The sequence below is a fragment of the Trichosurus vulpecula genome, chromosome 4, assembly GCF_011100635.1.
Source record: "Trichosurus vulpecula isolate mTriVul1 chromosome 4, mTriVul1.pri, whole genome shotgun sequence".
Taxonomy (NCBI): Eukaryota; Metazoa; Chordata; class Mammalia; order Diprotodontia; family Phalangeridae; genus Trichosurus; species Trichosurus vulpecula.
The window spans coordinates 441,722,680-441,737,656 of record NC_050576.1 but is presented as its reverse complement, the minus strand read 5'-3'; the positions used below and the strand labels follow the sequence as shown (position 1 = coordinate 441,737,656).

At 52.4% G+C, this 14,977-nt stretch overlaps 1 protein-coding gene across 2 annotated transcripts in view; it reads right to left on the bottom strand.

Annotated features, from left to right (window-relative positions):
• The window catches only part of PITPNM3 (PITPNM family member 3), a 107,514-nt gene extending 100,257 nt beyond the window's left edge, over positions 1 to 7,257 (bottom strand). For both annotated transcript variants that reach the window (XM_036757894.1, XM_036757895.1), the window contains exon 1: positions 7,144 to 7,257. In XM_036757894.1, coding sequence (XP_036613789.1) covers positions 7,144 to 7,246 — 103 coding nt within the window. In that variant the 5' untranslated portion in view covers positions 7,247 to 7,257. The remainder of the gene's footprint in view (positions 1 to 7,143) is intronic.
• Positions 7,258 to 14,977: the final 7,720 nt, after the last annotated feature.

The following is a 14,977-nucleotide window of genomic DNA, read 5'->3' as shown; positions in this document are numbered from 1 at the left end:
CCCTCCCCTGGAAAGCCTCCTACCTGGGCCCTGCCCCCAGACCCTCTCCCCTGGACCCTACCTCCAGAGCTTCTCCCTTGGACAGCCTCCTCCCTGGGCCCTGACTCCTCAGCCTCTCGACAGCCTCCTGCCTCCAGAGTCTCCCACTTTAAACCATCCTCCAATGGCAGCCAATGGAATCCTGGAGAGGCCGAGCTCCCTGGTGAGAGGCTCCCTGCTGTGCCAGGACCAACACTAACCACTGCTTGTCCATTCATGCCTCATGTTCGTGGCCCGCCTCATGCACCAGTCAACTCGGTCCACACGTAGCATTTGGACAGATCTTGCCCAGGCCTGGACCATCCCTTCCTGCCCTGCTGCCTCATGACACCTCTGGCCTTCTTCAAAGCCCACATCCACTTGCCACCTCTCCCCATGCCTCTCCCCGCTCCTCCCCAAATTACTCTGGATCTTATAGTCACTTCTTTGTACATATGTTGGCCCCCAGCCTAGGAGAATGTAGCTAAGGGCCTAGCACACATTAATAAATGCTTGTGGAATTGAGGAAACCCAGCTGCTGGCTATAGTGGGGCAGAGGTAGGTCTAGGAGAGACCTAGGGGGAAGGCCAGACAAGCCTATGCCCAGCCCAGCCCTGCCCTGCCCTGCCCAGGGAGGAGCCTCATCTAGAAGCAGGTGACTCACTTACTTGGCCACCTGAGGGGTGTGGGCCAGAAACACTCAGGGACTGGCACTGAGAAGTGCCTAGGAAGGTACCAGGGGAGGCTGCCAACCTGCTGATTTGGAGCACCCCTGGTTACCTAACAACTGTGGAAGACAAACTGGGGGACAAACATTGAGAAAAGTGTAGCTCCTTCCCCCAGCCATTCTCCTCCCCCCACACTCTTGGTGCCTCTGGGCAGGAGAAAGTGAGTGGGGGACGGGCCAGATTGCACCAACCCCTCCCACCCCCCCACCTTGGCCCCTGCCTTCCCAGAGAAGGTCAAACCAGAAGGAATCTAGGCTAAGCCACATACATTACAGATAGAGAAACTCAGGCCCCCCACAACGTTCCAGCGGTAAGGACAGCAGCCTGAGTCCCATTCTAGGTGCTGGGTAGGCAGCGGGTTTACTTCTCCTGCCCATTTACAAAGTGTTTGCCTTGATGCCCAGGGGTCCTGAAACATGGGGGTTTATATCTGCTGTCCCTGAATCTGAATATCCTTGGCTTGTACTTCTCTATTATATGCTATACATTCAAGAACACAGTGCTGAAGGGGGCCCATGAACCTGCACAGACTCCCAGAGGGGTCTCAGACACACAAAAGGCAGAGGGCCCCCTTGGGGGGGGGCAGTGGGGAAACTGAGGCTCAGGAAGGCAGAGTCATTTGCCTGATATATCCCAGCTCAGAAGAGGATGAGGCAAGGTCCAAACCCAGCTTTCTCTGCCTCAGGATGGTGGGATCCACAGAGGAGTCTATGCTCCCACTTTCTCCACTGGCTGCCAGCTCTCTGCGAAGCCTGGAGAGGCCAGCACACCCAAAGGGACACATTCTTTCCATTTCTCTCTCTTCTCTGCCCCTCCTTCCCTGGGGCTGGGGCCAGAGAACTTCCCCAACTTGGGCCTATACTCTGAGCCCATGACCTGGGGCAGTCACCCCAGGAGAAACCAATCATAAGCTCATTCAGGTCCAATGCCCAGGCTCTTCACACACAGTCACAGCTTTGGGACTGCTCCTGGCAGAGTCAAGACCAATCCGTCACCTGGATCTTGGGCTGGATTTTTTAAAATTCCTAATTCATCAGGGAACTAATCCTCAGTCTGGCATCTCCCTTGGCCCACAGGGTTCCTACACCAGCCTCATTCTGGGGGCAGAGGGCAGTGACATATCCCAGTCCTGTCCTCTTCCTCCGCCATTCCGGGTGCCCCCAGAATGAATTGACCTTTTTCAGAGAGGGTAACTAACAGACCATCCTACCCTTTGTTAGGTGGACCCTGGCCCCAGCCCAGAGTCCATCATCACTATTAAAATACAACACCACATAGTCTTCCATTTTGATGCCCAAATGAGCACCAAAGGTCCTTCTGAGAGTATCAGTTATGCTACACTAATCACCAGCAGGAGGGAGTGGCCATCAGATTGGACAAGTCTTTGGAGTTCCCCATCCTCTGCCTGATATGTGCCTTGAGAAGATGGCACATCTCTTGTACATGACTGCCTCATGCCCCAGATCAGTGATGCCAGCCCACCTAATCCAGGCCTAGCAGCTTTCTGGGTTCTTCCCCAGTTCCTGGCCAGCCTCCAATTCACCATCAACAAGGTCAGAGAAAGGTATTCATCACCAAATATAAAATGTGCCCCAACACCCCAGTGACTGCTCTTAGGCCTGTTGTGGCTCTCTGAATCAAAAGTCCTTTGCTTACCCTTCAAGGCCCTCTTCCAAAACCCAGCCTCTCCGGGAAGGACTTCCTGATTATGGACAGTCCCACCCTCCTAGGAGCATCCCTATTGTTCTTGGGATGCCAGGCCAAGGTTCAAGTTGCCTTAACAATCTTTCTGGGCAGACCGCCTCCAGGAGCTCCCTCCAGGCAGGGGCAGGGGCTTCTCATTCTGTCATCTTCCTTATTTCCTCCCCAAAGTATACACTCTTCCTAGGGCAGCTCAGCTCTCAATCCATGGTCACCGCTTACCTCTGACTTGAAGACCCCATTGGGTCTCAGTTTCAAAGTCTGTCAAACCAAAGGGTTAGATGACCTCTCTAAGATTCTCTGATTCTATGACTTACCCCAATGAAGCCCCTTCTTGACAGGATAAGGAGATTTCCCTAGAGACCCACCTCCCCACAGTACAAAGCATCCTCCCCCACTGTGCACATTCAAAATGCCCACTCATCTTCAGGGTCTGCATTTTCTCAAATCTCCCAATTCCATGCCCTCCACTTATATCTCCTGCTGGACCCTCAGCCCTGAGATTTGGTCTGGAAGGAGGTGAATGGGGACCCAGGCTTAGAACAGGAGCTGTAGGACACCAGCCTGGAGATGTGGTCATTCATCCATTCATTCCTCAAGCACCTACTACCTGCCAATCACAAGGGCCACAAGGAGAAAAACAAAGAACAGTCCCTGCCCTCAAGAAGCCTATATTCTCCTCCGGAATACATGTTTTCAGTCATGGAATGTGCAGGGGTGTGTACACACGTGCACACAAACACATATTAACTCTCAGTAAATTCAAAGAAATCTCTAGAAAGGAGGACATTAGAAACAGGAAGAGTCAGGAAAGACCTCATGTAGGAGAAGACACTTCAGTGGAGAAGTGAAGGACAGAAGAGAGGAAGGAGCACATTCCAGTTTGGGGGTGTGGGGGATGGGACCGTGTAAGGGTAAGGAGAAGCTCTGTTGTATACAGGAAGCAGCAAGTGTGGCTAGTACATAGAAGTCAGGAAGGAACCAAAGAGCAGAGATCCTGCAAATGTTGGATTAGAAACAGACTTCAGGCTGTTAACAGGCCCAGAAGACAGTTGGGGAAGTTTGTATTTGATCCTTGAGGCAATAGGGAGCCACTGGAGTTTATTGAGGAGATGTGACATGGTCAAACCTGTGCTTCAGGAAAATCGCTTTGGTGGCTGAATGAGGGATGGACTGGAGTGGGGAGAGACCTGAGGCAGGTAGAGTCCTCAGTAGGTTATTGCAATTATCCAGGTGTCAGGAGACTGGCATCTGCACTGGGGGAGGGGGCATGGCAGTGTCAGAGGAGAGAAGGGGGCATATTTGAGAGATATTGCAAAGGTGAAATCAACGAGAGATGCTGCACAGGTGAAATTGACAAGTGATGCTAAGAGGTGAGATTGACAGGCTTTGGCACCATATTGAATTTTGGGGATGGGGAGAGCTGAGGATGGTCACTGGAAGATTAGTGGGGTCTCAAGATAAATCCTTTGGAGGAAGGGAGAGGTTTGAGGGGAAAGATTGTGAGGCCTACTTTGGATTGTTGAGTTTGAGACACTTATAGGACATTCTCTGACAAATGTCCAACAACAGTTGGTCATGCAGGGCTGGTGCTTAGGGGAGAGGGCGCATAGATCATAGATGGGGGTAGGGGGAAGCTGTTTGGTGATCTATCCATAGAGAAAGACTTGGTCTAAAGAGAACAGACTTGGGGGAGAGGGGAGAAGAAGGGAAAGACCCAGAACTAAGAAAAAACAGAACTGTGAGCTCTCAAACCCCAGGAAGGCTCCACCTGGTTCCCCAACCCATAGTGCAATTGAGGAGGAGGCCCTCAGAGTCCTGAGCAGGGCCTGAGGCCAGGCAAGGGTCAAGTACTCAGCCCCTGACCCCGATCCTGTTGCTCTGACAGAAAGCCCTCCTCCTAGCCCCTCTGCTCAGAGGGAGAAGAGGTCCAAGACAGAAGGGCCAGATCAGCCTTCTCTCCACAACCATCCTGGGAGTGATCCCCCACCCAGAGGGTTCATAGCAGGCAAGGGAAAGTGGCTAGACTTTTGTAGAGGAGCCTAGCTCCAGGCTTCTTCCCATCCCCTGGGGGTATTTCCAGTCCTAGGCCTGGAATCCTGGGGCTTCTAGGTCAATGGTCTTCAGGACGATAGTCACTTACCAGTCAAATTACTGCCCTGTAGGAGATAAGGCCCAGGGCAGGAGGAGGGCGTCTCAGGTAGGGTAACCTAAGAGGCGAGGATAGAGAAGCAACTCCCAGAGAAAACAGACAAGGGCACCACAGCCCAGCCCAAGCCAAGCCAGCCCTTCAAGAGGGCATATCACTTTCCTGGCCCCACTCTTTTTACAGCTTCATGAAGAGGGCAGGGTAGAGAGGGAAGAGACCAGATTCATCAAGACCAGTTAGGTTTGGAGAAGAGCCAAGGTGAGAGGTGATATAGGTGTCTGTGGCATGGATGGAAAGGAGAAGCTGAATGGGAGAGAGTATACAGGCAGAATTGATAAGGTTTGGCAGCTATTTCTGGGTCCTGGGGTTAGAGAGGGTAAACAGCTGAGGATGACTCTGAAGGCAGGAACCTGGGTGACAAGAGGGGACAGCAGTGTCCTAGACAAAAAGAGGGAGGCTCAGAAAAGGGGGTTCAGGACGGGATGTCAAGTGGACTAGGGCATTAGAATTCAGGAGAGAGATGAACCCCAGAGAAGGTTAAGGACAGAGCCTGGAGGAGTGGAGAGAGAAGAGGGAGGGCCCAGGTCTGAGTGCTGGAGGGCAAAGACCACGAGGGGGAGTGGGGGGACAGCACAGAGCTGAATGAGCCAGAAGAGGGGCCAAGGGGGAGGGAGGCAGAGAAGAGAGAGTCAGGGAGTTGGGCTGGGAGGTCCCAGATCAGGGGGAGCTGAACTCTGGGAAAAGAAAGGCTCAGCCACCTCCAGAATCCAAAAGCTGCAGGGGCCCAGAGAAGGGCCAGGAGGCACTGGGATGGGGGGGTGGGGAGGAAGTGAGCATTAGGGGCTGGGCCTGGAATTCCATCTGTGACGTAGGAAACTCCCCCTACAAGGCAGGTTGGTGCCTCCTCTGCCATGTTGGGTCTAGGGCCCTAGAAAGGGAAGGGACTTGACCAGGGTCACACAGCCAGGATGGGTCAGAGCTCTGACTGGCTGACAAAGGACTTGACCCAAGGTCTTCCAGGCTTCTTTCCTTTGTTCCTTCCTGGCTTTGAAGTCTGCCTCTTCTCTACTGTGCAGGAGCTGAGGGCCAGAGTTGGGACTATAGCTGGGATGTGGACAAGTGTTTTGCCTAGAGTAGATGAAGCAGAAGGGCGGGATACCTCCTTATGAGAGAAGGGTCTCCTTAGCCTAAGGCTGAGGGAGAGGCACTGAGTGCACGAATCCCCCCACAGGGTCCAGCATGGCAGCCCCACCAAGTGGCCAAGGGCATGGGGTGGGGGTGGGGGTGGAGAAGGGAGGTTTCCTGGCTAGAATTCCCAGGATTGGGGGCTCCCAGTCAGCTAGGGCAGGAGGTGGTATATGCTCAGTGGGGGGTACGGGGGTGGAGAATAGGGGAGTATAGCCGGAAGGAAGGGATAGATGAAGGAGACTGAAGATTTACCGAAGATCTCCCTGGAGGAGAGCAGGGGGAGAGGAAGGCTGCCTGCCTGCCTGCCTGCCTATATAACATTGACTCACACAGCCATGTCCAGGGGATGAAGGCCCTCAGGAACCTTCCATTCCAGGCCAACTTCTGCCCACTGGCTCCAAGCGGGGTCCTGGGCTCCAGGCTGGCCCCAGCCTTAGCATAGCTCCCCAATGCTACAGCCTGTTCTCGGTCTGGCAGACCTTCCCCCCTACACACACACACACCTCTAGCTCTGGCATGAAGTCTCCCATAAAGTGGAGAGGTGTGCCTGCCCAGGCCTTCATGTCCTTTGCCAATCACCAATGTCAGGGTCAGGGTCACCCTGGGAAATCACCAAGAGGCTCCCATCCCATCACAGCAGCACTCCACCCATGGTACATTCCAAGGATCAGGGGGCAGGGGAGAAGACAGAGGCTGAGTGTGACTAGCCACATTCAGACCCCCACCCCAACCCCACCCCATCAAGAAACGGCCTTCTGTTATCAGTAACCCGGCAATGGGAGAAGATGGGGCGCGGGGTGGGGTGGGAAATGATCTGGCCAGGCTTCAGTAGAAAAGCGCACAAACTGGCGAACATACACACACATACCTTCAGCGTCCCCTCCCCCCCCATCCCCTCCCCTTTTCCTGGGCAGCCTGGGTGGAGGAAAGGTGTCCCGCCCCTGTGCTTGCCTGAGCCGGACCCACCCCCGCCCGGGTGCAAGCTAAGTGGGGCGCGGGAAGCGGGAGGGGGCTCAGCCTGGGTGCGGGGCCGGGTCTCCGAGACAGGTGGGCGGGCTGGTAGGTCCCTGGGGCCACGAGCTGGGGGCGAGCCAGGGCTGCACGCCCTGGGTGCCCCAAACCCAGAAGGGCAGAACTGGGCTTTTCTGGATTGTCCGCTGGGGCCCCTGCGCAAGCGAAGAGTGGGGAGCCCGGGTCCGGACGGCGTTGGGGGGAGGGGCAGCAGCCCGGGAGCAGGGTGTTCCTCCCCCCCAACCACCCTCTCTCCCACCGACACACCCCTACCTGCCAGCCTGCTTTCTGGCCCCAACGCCCAGGGGAAGGAGGGATCCTCCCCCAGCCCGGCTCCCTGCTTCTCACCTGGCGGGGGTGGGGGGGCGGCCGTTGTGCAGGAATGCGGCCCCGGGGCGCCTCCCTCACCTGCGCGGCTGCGGTTGGGGCCGGCCCCCGTGGCCGTGGCCATGGCCCGGCTCCTGCCCGCTCCTGGCTGCTCCCCGGCTCTCCGGGCTCCCTCCCTCGCTGGCTCCCTCCCGGCTCCGCTGCCGCGGCCGCCGCCGCCTCCTCGCCCGGTCCTCCCGCTCCCTTAAAGGCGCCGAGCAGCGGCCTCCGACGCGGGGGCGGGAAGAGGAGGAGGGAGAGGGAGGAGGAAGGGAGCCACAGGCTCCCCTCCTCCCTGCTGCCCCCGCCCCAGACCCTGGAGCCCCGGGCGAGGAGGCAGGAGAGGGTCTGGGGGGTCCGTAACCTGGAGAGCCCCAGGGGCACGGAGCTGGGACGACACACCAGAGACTGGCAGCGAGAGCCCCGGAGTCACACAGCAAGGGGCCAGGCCAGATAGGAGTCTCCAAGACAGTCCAGGACCAGACACCCCACACAGAGACCGAGCGCAGGCCTCGGGCCGCCAGTCCCACGGCCCCCTCCCAGCTCTGGCCCCTGCGGAGTTCTGGGGGGAGGGGAGGGAGGTCTCACTTGATTGCACCCCAAGCCAGCCTCTGGCCCCTGGGCAGTAGAGTTCAGGCCACCCTCCAAAGGCTAGGGGGGTCAGGGGGAGGTGGCAGCCTTCCCCCACCCGCGTCTCTGGGGCCCCTGGTCAGACAGACCCGGAGCTGAATCCCAGCTCACCCAGCCTCTCTGCTCCAAGTTCTCCGGGGCAGGGGCCCCCAGGGAAAGTGAATCCTGACTTCAGGCCCGAATGGGTAGCTCAGCAAATTCCACCGCCCTGCCACCTTGCTCTGAGGCTCTCCCCTTTCCCCCAGGACCTCGGAACAAATGCTTGAAAACTGCTGTCCCAACCCTCTGAATCTTCTCTCCCCTAGGCTGAATGTGGCCTGTTCCTTCCTCCCTCCTCACATGCATGAATCCCGAAGGCTTCCACCCTCTGGGGCCATGTCCTCTAGGGACAGACTGACTGTAGTATGTCCAGAGTGTTGGGCTCAAGCAGAAGATGTTGGTTCCAATCCTACTTCAGACATTTGGGGGGGGGGGGGGGTGGCATTTTGTCTCTGAGCCTGTTTCTCAATCTATAAAATAACATTAATAGTATATCACCAGCCTTGCAGGATCATTGAGAAAATCAAAGAGCTATTTCAAGCCAACACACATTTATTAAGCACCTTCTGTGTTCCAGCCACAGCGGAGATGCTGGAGATACAAAGACCAAAAGGGGGGCTTTCAAGGGACCCCCCAGAATTCTGTTGAAGGAAAACCAAAAGTACAGAGAAAGTAGAAAATTCCTTGGCCTCTTCTGTGGCCTAATGAAAGGCCGAGGCTGTGAACCACAGAATAATGGCTCCAAAGGCCCCCTGACAGGAGGCAGGAGGAAGCAGGGGCCCACCAGGAGCAGAGAGACACAAGGATCTAGGAGGGGTGGGTGGCCCAGGAAGGGAGCCTCGGTGTTGCCCAATCCCAGAACCCCCTGAATGGAGCCAGGATCAGCCACCCCCACAGCAGCTTTCCTTTGGTTATCATGCCTGAAGAAAAGGGCACGGGGCTGGCAGAGGCATTGTCGATGATGCTGTCACCCTGATCTCCTGCCTATTCCTCCAGGAAGGGGACCTCAGCTTCCTCATTTGTCCTCAATGGAGTCAGCTCTTGGTGGCTTTGGCCCTCGGTGGCCGAAGAGGGCCTTCCAGCTCTAGTTCTCAGATCCAATTTAAATGCTGCCCCAACTGCCTACCATGACTGTTAGTATTAAAGTCCTGCCCAGACTGTAGTGCCTAGAGGCACTCCTTGGGGCTGTGGGAGTTGTTTACCAAGCCCAAAATGGCCTGGAGGACAGACACAGTTATGCAGTTCTGTACAAAGATGTACACAGCAAACCCAGGTCACCTTGGCAAGGAAAGCTCTGAGGGGCAGCTGGAGGAGGACCAGGAAAGGCCTCATCGAGAAAGGGGGCTTAAGTTGAATTCTGAAAAAGACTGGGGATTCCTGGAGGCTGAGAAGGGGGATGGTGAGTGAGAAGTGACTTTCTTCTCTTCTGCCACTCACTGGCACATCAGATGAAACACTACCTGACAACTGACCAGTGTTGCCAACCGTTCATCTGAAAATGCACCAGAGAAAAAACTAGTAACTGATGCAGAGAAATTGAAATAGGAAAGCCACCTGAATACAACAATAAGAGGCCAGCTAACGTTTGTTTCTGTTGTGATGGTCCAGGACAGTTCCAAGATGGCTCGTGATGCCCATGCCCAGTGATCATGGCTTTCAAACGGCTTGACTTTGTGGTACACAAATGAAAACATTCTAAACATCTGGATCATGTGATTAAACAGACCACGAGATAGGATCACAAGATAGCAGAGGGGAACAAGGGAGTAGCCCGGTGCCTTGTCCAGAACACAAATGAGGTGTGCACATGTGCGTGACCATCCCTCAGGAATCAGTTTGCACTTGAATATCGAACCCATGTGGCAGTTTGGAAACAATTTGATGACAGGTTGAGCAGAAACATATTGTGCTTGGTCAGAAGTGATCAGTGTTTGATATGAAACACCAAAATCATTGTGTGCATGATCATAATGGGTTTGAATTGCTGCAAAAACAAATCTGTGATGCTTCCAACACAACATACTTGTTGTCCCAGAGGAACTTAACCAATTTTTCCTATTTAATGTGCTATTAAAGGCATTTTCATGTGAACCCTTGGCCCGTCATTTCTCCAATCCCCAAGGGTTTCTTGAAGCACCGTTCTCATCCCTCCTATCACTGACCAAGAGTCCTTTCTACACTGCCCCTGACAGGTGGTCTCTCTGTTTGGAAAGCTCCAGGAAAGGAGATCCCCACCCCCTCCAGCTAGCCCCCACTACAATGGGATAGCTCTTGGGAATAGGTTTTTCCTGACATCCAGGTTAAATCTGCCTCATTGTCACTCCCTCCACTCCCATTGTTCCTAGGTTGCTAGCCTGAGGGTCTGGGAGGGTGGGACTGCTCTTGACAGTAACAGAGAAGTTGGGGGCAGGTGGAGAATAATTAGGGAAAAAAGTTCTGTTTTGGACACATTTAAGACATTTATGGGACATCCAGTTCGAGATGTCTAATAAGTAGTAGATGTGAGAATGGAGGTCAGCAGAGAGATTGGGCAAGAAAGGTAGATTTGAGAATCACCAGCACAGAGAAGGTAATTAATTCCATGGGAGCTGATGAGATCACCAATGAAGTAGTATAGAGGGAGGAGAGGAGAGGAGAGGAGAGGAGGGGAGGGGAAAGGAGGGGAGGGGAGAAGAGAAGAAGATCCAGGACAGACACTAAGGGATACCCACAATTAGAAGTTATGATCTGGAGGAGGATCTAACAAAGGAAACAGAAGAGAAGTGGTCAGAGAGGGAGGAGGAGAACCAGGAAGGAGTGGGGAGTCCCAAAAACCTGGAGAGAAGAGAGTATCAAGGAGGAGAGGGTGATCAACAGAATCAAAGGCTTCAGAGAGATTGAGGCAAATGAGGATGGAGAAAAGGCCATTGGATTTCCTCAAGAGATCTCTAGTCACTTTGGAGAGAGCAGTTTTGGTGGAATAATAAAGTCAAGAGAAAGTGGATGCCCTGGTGTAGAAACTTTTTCTAGTTTAGCCACAAAAGGCAAAAGAGACATAGTTAGCAGGGATGAAAGGGTCAAGAGAGGTATTTTTTTTCAGGATGGGGGAGACATAGCTGTTTGTAGCAGTGGGGAAGCAGCAAGGAGGCAGGAACTGATTAAAAATAGGGTCAGCCTTGATCAGGAGTCAGGCCACTTCATCATGTGAGATGGGAAGGAGGAAGAGAAGGGGTGGAAGGCACCTGAGTGATGGGAGGTGAGGAAGAGGGAGAAGAAGGAGCTCACATAGAATGGCCTCGGTGGTTTTCTGTAAAATAGGAGGCAAGGGAGTCAGCTGACAAAGTGGAGGGAGTAGAGATAATTTGTTAGCATCCTGGTGGACAGTGGGATGGTGAGCTAATCAGGGAAGAGTGAAAGGATTGCCCTGCTGCAGTGAGGGCCCAGGTGAGGCTGTATAGCATTGAAGGGTAGTAGACTCCGTAAGAACAGTTGCCTCATTTTCTCCACCTTCAGCAGCCCATGGTGCCTGGCGGGAGTGATTCCAGGCTGAGACTCAGCCAGACAATACCGGGGAGATGATGAAAGATCCAAGGAAGAAGGATTTGAGAGAGGAGGACAGCATGGAGTGAAGTTGTTTCACCAAGGAGTCAAGACGAGGAGAAGAGGGAGCCAGCCTGGGAGAGGACTGAGGTTCAAGGGGTGGGAGGTCACTGCAGACCAAGAGCAACATTTGTAAGGGAAGCAGAGGAGAAACGTCAATAGATTATGATCAATTCCTCAGGATGAAAGTGGCTGTCTTTTTCTGTGGCTGAGATGGGTAGAGGTGGGTGGTCTGAGGAGCTGAGTGGTTAGGTTTGGGTGAGTCCATATATTGAAGCCCTCTTCCAGGAGGGCAAGAGTTAGAATAATTGTGAGCCAGGTTTAAAAAAAAATGTTAAAAATTGTTTTTACATGTAATTAAAAAAATAGAATATAAGAATTCAAATTGTAAAAGTGCATATGCCTGTGGCCATGACAATCTAATCAAAAGGGATTTAACATGGAAGGAAAGGAAGAAAACTGCCTGTGGATGTTTCTCAAGCCAGACTATAGAGCACATATCCAGAAACCAAGAGGACCCAAAATCCCCTCAAAGGAGCCAGTAATAAGATGTAGGGCTTCCCAGGTCTCTACAAAAATGTGCAAAGGTTAGGCATTATAAACCAGACAGATTGGTGGGCCTAATGCAGAAGGGCTGTGCCAAAGCCCTGGTGGGAAGAGACTTGTCACTAATATGATTCTGGAAGGATGTACCATATTCAAAAGAAGCATCATAGGTTTTAAAAAAAATGGTTAAGGAGCCTTATGTATTCATGGAACCTCCCTGGCCCCCAAGCCTAAGTTGGCTTTCCTGAGGAACAGTGCTCTGGCTCCACTGCTAGGACTCCTAGTGACTGAGAGACCACGGAGCTGCAGGCCTGCTTCAGTAAAGGAGACTCCTTGGGTCTGAGGGGAGGCTTCGAGAGGGTGGTGAGGACTGAAAGGCCAACAGGAAATCTCCGTGAACCCCAGCCCCATGGGGAAGCCGGCTGCCAATATGGGCCCTGCGTTCCAGAAGCCTTGGACCCCGCTAGGATGGAGATTCCTGCGTTCCAGCAGCCGTAGACCCGCTAGGACAGACTCCCCACAAGCTCGCTCTCTCTGCTCTGGCCATGGGAGCTCAAGGCTCATCTTGCCTCCCAGGAGCTCATCTCTTCTGTATCCCTTCACCCCCCTTACTCTGTATCACTTTTCCTGGTCTTTTTGCTGCTCCCTCGGTATCACGATAGGGAGGTATGGTAGCTTTGGGGATGGACTTTTGTATAACCAGCACATAATGGGAGAAAGCCAAGCTCCCTTGATAGTAACCAGGCAAAGTGGCTTTTGTTCTGAACCCCTTCAGGGGTGCTGAGCCTGGAACATAATGGTTAAATTTTCAGGATGCCATTTACACCTAAAAAAATCAGCACATGCTACAAATCAAGGCTTGGTTCATTATTTTGATTGTGTAGACTTTGAAGAGTGACAGTGAGAATATTAATTATTCAGATTAAACTTGAAAGTGTCCCATATACATTTTGGGAGGAGAGAGCTGGTTGTTAAAATGTTAGCCAGCACTCCCCTGCCCTAATTGTATCTGTAGGCTACAGATACATGCTGCGTTAAGTAGATACAATTCTAGTCCAACCCTCCCATTGGAGATAGGACGATGGCATCGTCACCCAGCAACAGCTGGCCTCTCTTCTACTTGCCCCTCACTCACCAGGCTGGCAGTGTAGGAGGGCCACGTTCCTTGGAAAGAGTAACTAGATTCCAGATCATCCAGGACAGTCCTATCAGCCATATCCAATTCAGCTCAATGAAGGCAGCCCCAGATGTGATCTAATCATTGGAATAGACTCCAGACCACTTGGTCAGAAAGAGGAAACACATGAGAAGCTTGGGAAGCTGGTCCCAAGCTCAACCCAAAGGTTCGAGAGGCTAGTGAGGAGGCCCTTAAGCCTCTGGACATCTGCTGCATCTATCTCTGCCAAAACCAAGCAGCTGATACTTTATTTGCCTTAATGATAATTCCATCCTTCAAGAAGAGGAGGAATCAGTAAAAGAAAGGTCTGTTCTGAACTCAACTCTTAGTTAAAGTTAGCGATAAGGGAAAGTCTGTCATGATCTGACACACACCAACCCGGGAAAAGCAGATTTCAAAGGATCCCTAAGAAAGATGACTGAGACCTAATGAACCTGGCCTGGGAGGCCAGAGAGGGGGGATGGGATTATTTGAATGAAGATGAGAAGGGGGAGGTGCTCAAGGAGAACAATGTGGCTGCACAGGGAGCTCCCCAGACATATGAGATTAAAAAAAAAAAACTTGTCCATAAGATGGAAACAAGAGTAGGAGGGAGCCCAGGGGAAAGGCCAACGTGTAGTGCAGTCCTGTCAGAGTTGGGCTAGGGAGACTCATGGCGTGCTGAGACAGAAGAGGAAACCAATTCTGTGTGTGTGTGTGTATCTGTGTGAGTACATGTATATGTGTATAAGTGTATGTGGTATGTGTGTGTGTACATGTATGAGTGTGGTGTGTGCGTATGAGTGCATGTGGTATGTGTGTGCATGAATGTGAGTGTGGTGTGTACATGTGATCGTAGGTTCCCAAAGTAGGCAATACCAACCCCTGGGGGGCCCCCAGAACGATTAGGGGTAGGGGTGGGGGTAGTGCAATTGAGGAGTGTTGAATAAAAATAAGGTGGCAGTGGAAGCATAAGGAAAGAAGAGAATTTTGAAAAACCATTTGTATGTTTCATCTGCTGTGCAACAGAGTTAAAAGCTGTAATGATTTCATTATTTTCCAAATAATCACAGATAACGCACGTTAGAGCCTATCATTGGTCAAGTCTGCCAGCAGGTCTTAACAAGCAAGTGCTGGCAGGCAAGTGTGTTGTGCGTCGTCAGGAAGTCCAGCATGCATCAGCAGGAATACGTACATGTAATGACTGGGGGTTACATGACGCAACATTGCATCATCAAAATTTCAATGCAGGAAAAACCCTACGAATTTATAATAAATCATTCAATTTAAGATGTGTCATTTTAAAAATTTTACATTTTTTTGAAATGATGCAAATTAAAAAAAAAACAAACATTAAAGGGTTAAAGAAAGATTTCCAGGAAGCTGGAGCACTAAGTATTTTTTTTTTTTGAAAAGGGGGCAGTAGGCCAAATGAGTTTGGGAACCTCTAGATTAGACAGATGTCTATGGGCTAGCCTGGGCAACCATAAATGGCAGCTGCTAATTCACCAGGTCCTGTGGGAGCTTCAGTGTGGGCTGAAAGGTCTGCTTAGCCCCTGGCCCCTGGGATGCTCCAGGAACATCAAAATGAGTTCAGCCCTCCATGCAGAAAGACCATAGCCTGACTGCTCAGGACTGAGGACTGAGAAGGATCAAGGGGACCTTGACCACACTAGGGAGCCCAGGAGGCAAGAGACAAGGGATGTTGGGACCTACAAAACCTAGTTTCCATAATCATTTCTTATGCCAACAATGAACCCGTTGACAAAAGCCCTCTGCAGAGAGAGTCAAAATCAGTCCACATACCCAAAACATTCAGTGCTGTGGTGGATTTTCTCAGGAATCTAGACGACAAATGGACAGAGA